Source organism: Talpa occidentalis, unplaced genomic scaffold (assembly GCF_014898055.3).
Source record: "Talpa occidentalis isolate TD23 unplaced genomic scaffold, MPIMG_talOcc4v2.1 talOcc4.3, whole genome shotgun sequence".
NCBI lineage: Eukaryota > Metazoa > Chordata > Mammalia > Eulipotyphla > Talpidae > Talpa > Talpa occidentalis.
In genome coordinates, this window is record NW_023603184.1 from 876850 (window position 1) to 881343 (window position 4494).

The 4494-nt window shown below is 40.8% G+C and overlaps 1 protein-coding gene across 1 annotated transcript; it reads left to right on the forward strand.

Annotated features, from left to right (window-relative positions):
- Positions 1-3344: 3344 nt before the first annotated feature.
- On the forward strand, positions 3345-4283 carry LOC119254340 (olfactory receptor 5B3-like). Its single transcript, XM_037521448.1, has one exon. It carries the CDS (start codon positions 3345-3347, stop codon positions 4281-4283), a length of 939 nt encoding a protein of 312 aa, XP_037377345.1.
- Positions 4284-4494: the final 211 nt, after the last annotated feature.

Genomic DNA, 4494 nt, shown 5'->3' on the forward strand with positions numbered 1-4494 from the left:
AGGCAAACTGATGAAATACACTGCTGAGGGGAGCAGCAGGCAGCAGGAGAGGTCTGAGTGCCATGTGGGACCCTCGCTGGTAGTTGGGGATCGAACTGGTGCTGCAGAGGCTGCGGGCAGCTTCACAACCCAGCACTCAACCGCTGCACACCAGGGAAGCCCGGGAGGTTGTTTTTTTATTTTTTATCTTGTTGTGGGATGTAGATTTTTGTTCAGTAAGTTTTCTAGAGTAAAAACTATTCTTAGTTGTGGTCTCTGAAGTTTCCAAATTTACCTGTGACCCCTGAGTAGTGAGACAGCTAGCTCTTTGAACCATACATTTGCATCAACATATTCTTCACTCAACATTCACTCATCTATTTCCAGGGTTCTAACAATTTTGATTCAGAGCGTATTTGATGTTTCATCATTAAAAGGATGGACCCTTGAAACATACAATTTACAGAATCCAGGAATTGACCTGATATGTGTGAGAACCTTTATTCAGCCCCTGCTAATTCCTTTTCACACACTCTTCTCCATGCCCATCACCCAGGGGCCTGGTCAAGTGCAGGGCTCCCTCTGGGTGCTCCTCCAAGGCTGTGAGTTTTCCCCATGCACAGCTGCACTGTCAACATGTGAAGCCTCTTCAAACCTGTGTCAGGAGAGGGATAACTGGAGAGAACTGGATGTGCTTCACCTCACCAGAAATGACACATGAACTTTTTCTAAGCCCATGGTCTACAACTGGCACATGTGCTGTTGTACCCACAATAGGCAGGCACATGTCGAGAAGCAGATGTAATGTTTAAACAAGATCATTTTCTGAAACATGCTGTAGCATTATTTAATAAGAGTTAATATTGAACATTTCAGGATACATGATATGTGTTAGATATTTTCTCTAGTTTGTATGGGAGCTGCAAATGTTCTTGACCACCCTATAAGGATGGCATGAACCATTATCTCCTGCTTACCCATGAGAAGCTGGAGTCAATGGATTTAAGAACTTCAACAATATGATGACTAATCACACACTTACATAGTGCAAACCTGTAACCACCCTACAGGCCTACAATGAGGAAGCTGTGATAATTCTGCTTGGGAGAATGAACTTAGAGACCATCTAGAGAGAATAAAGGATCTATGGGTTTTTGTTGAAAGAGAAATAATTTTCAGTTCACGATTATAATGGTAACACAAGTTGAATAATAAAACAGATTGTTAAAGGTACTCAAGACATTATTGATAAAGAGAAGAAATGAAAAATATGCTGCAAAATATGAAGAAACCAAAAGTGCTTGCTGTTGGGGAACAAAATTGTGAGGCAATTCATACAGTTTTAAAATTTCTACTCAATTAAGTATATTTACCAAAGATTAAGAACAACTCTTTGATAATTACCCAAATGAAATAAAAACTTGTGTTTGTACAAAAATTTTAGACATGCTTTTTCATCAGCTTTATTTATAATCACCAAACACTGGAAACAGTATAAAAGGTTTTCAACTGAGGAAGAAGAAAAAAAATAAAACATAATATTCACATAATGGAATATGCTTTACAATTTAAAAATCAAGTATAGATACAGTTAAGGATGTGCCTTTAACCGAATTATGTTAAATAAAAAAGCAAGAATTAAAGACTACAGATTCTATGGTCCTAGTAAAGACATTCACACAAAGTAAAAATTATATGCAAAATCTGGTCAGTAATTTTGACAGCGTTGACTCCAAGGAAACCGAGGGATCTAAATCTTAGGAATATACATTAAGAGGTGTGCAGACGATGGGCCTCCCCGGTGGCGCAGCGGTTGAGCGCTGGGTTGCGAAGCTGCCCGCAGCCTCTGAGGCGCCGGTTCAATGCCCGGCTGCTCCCCGGCCCCCGCCCCCCCACCGGAGGAGGGTCCCACATGGCGCGCAGACCTCTCCTGCCGCCCGCTGCTCCCCTCAGCAGTGTACTTCGGTCCTTCTGCCTGCTCTGCTCCCCGCTCTGGCTCTGGTGAATTCTCTCACCCTCCCGCTCTTCTGACTGTACCCAGTGCTTGTACAAACAAACAAACAAACAAACAAATAAATAAATCTTTAAGGAAAAAAAAAAAGAGGTGTGCAGACGACTCTCTGCAACTTGTTCATTAAAAATGAAAATAACAAGAAATAACAATGCAAACACATCTGTACCTCCTCAAATTATCTATGTGATCCCATAGGCAGTTTGATTACTTTGTCCCATGGAAAGTGGAGTGAGAAGACAGAGGTGCCCTCATGGGAGACATCCCCTGAGAACCTCATGTCTTCATAATCCACTCTTGGTCCCCATGCACTAACCCTGTATCCGCCGTGCCTTCTGGAGCTTTATTTACAATGACCAGACTTTGGCCCCAGACCTATTGAACATCATGTGTTCATCACAATGCTGATGGTTTGCACATGCAGACCTTCCTCAGATCTCTGGATTTCCTATGAACTTGCAGCCATGGCCAAGGAAACACTCCAAGGTAAAAATCATATTGAATGACTTTAAAATGAAATGCCTAAATGCATCAAGTTGTTTTAAGATGTTGCTTTGTTACTTGCTAACACAATATACTGGGCTTATTGAAAGAGGTAATGTTATTATGTCTATTTTAAAATTAAAGACAAAGCTAGAAAAAACACATGATAGCTTCAAGACCTGAACCCATGTTTATGCTTTCTTTTTTCCTTTGTTCCCTGCCATAGAGACCTTGGAACTTGTGCCCACTACTGCACAGAGATTTTCTAACAGAACATATGCATTATTCCATGACTGCATTTTTTTTAATATCAAACACACTATTCAGGATTGACTGTTATTTAATTTCAAGTAAAAGGTGAGCTCCTATATTCACTGTATGCTTTTAGTGAAAATATTTGCAGAATTATGGATAAATTACTAGTATTCTGCCTCACTATGTAAGTGAAAATAATAACTAACCCAACCTCACAAATTATTCAGAAGAATCAGTGAACAGAGATGTGGTGTCGAAGCAGTGTACAATTTATTGTCTAGTGGTTTGAGCTCTCATTTATAAATTCCATAATTGCCCTGTTGGAAAATTCAGTAAACCTACCAAGTCTCTGCTTAAAAATATAAAGGAATAAGAAAGTGGTGAGGTGATCCGTGATGATTCCTTTTCATCAATTTAGAATTTCAGATAATATACTCATTAAATTATGCATTCAAAGTAATGTCTGAAGTACAAAGTATTGGGGACACACGCTCTTCCTTTACTGAAATAATGACCCTGATACATAAACATGTGGGTTTCATTGTAATTTCCATTGCTAACTTTCTGTTCCTTTACATCAAATTGCTACGGAACATCTGATTTCTATACAAGCTTCATGGAGAACAGTACAGAAGTGACCCAGTTCATCCTCCTAGGATTGACCAAAGCCACAAACCTACGAATTCCACTTGTAATGATCTTCACTCTTATATATGCCATAAACGCCATCGGGAACCTGGGGATGATCCTGTTGATTCTGTTGGACTCTCGTCTCCACACTCCCATGTACTTCTTCCTCAGTAACCTGTCTCTGATGGACTTCTGTTACTCTACAGCTGTCACCCCTACGGTCATAGCTGGGTTACTCATGGGAGACAAGGTCATCTCCTACAATGCATGTGCTGCTCAGATGTTCTTTTTTGCAGCCTTTGCCACTGGGGAAGTTTTCATCTTGGCTGCAATGGCCTATGACCGCTATGCCGCCGTGTGCAAACCCCTGCATTACACCACCATCATGACCACAGGTGTGTGTGCAGGTCTGGTCATAGCCTGCTATGCTGCTGGCTTCCTGAATGCCTCCATCCAAGTTGGGGAAGCATTCAGTGGCATTTTCTGCAGCTCAGATGTGGTCCATCATTTTTTCTGTGATGTTCCAGCAGTCATGTCTCTCTCTTGCTCTGATAAACATTTTGGTGAGATGGTTCTTCTTTATGTTGACACCTTCAATGTCTTTTCTGCTCTTTCAGTTATCTTTGTTTCCTACATATTCATTTTTATCACCATCCTAAAGATGCGCTCATCTGCAGGCTATCAGAAGACTCTGTCCACCTGTGCCTCTCACTTCACCGCCATCTCCATCTTCTATGGGACGATCATGTTCATGTACTTGCAGCCCAGCTCCAGCCATTCCATGGACACGGACAAAATGGCATCTGTGTTTTATACAATGGTCATCCCCATGCTGAACCCCATGGTCTACAGCCTGAGGAACAAGGAGGTCAAGAATGCAATCAAGAAGTTGGGGGAGAAGACAAAGTTGTCCCTGGGATTTTGATTTTAACATTGTATGGGACATAATTAGCTACTCTCATTCCTCTCTATCTTCCTCATATGCTGACTTACAATTTCCAATACACCTTGAAGTCCTGAAATTATACCCTTACCTTTTCTAAAAGTTATTGTTTAGAATGGGGAAATATACTATGCAAATGAAGTCTAAATAATAATGGATATTGAGAAGCATAAAATGTTTGGTTCCATATGTC

Coding starts and splice junctions, on each gene's coding strand:
- LOC119254340 (XM_037521448.1), top strand. CDS start 3,345: ATGGAGAACAGTACAGAAGTGACCCAGTTCATCCTCCTAGGATTGACC.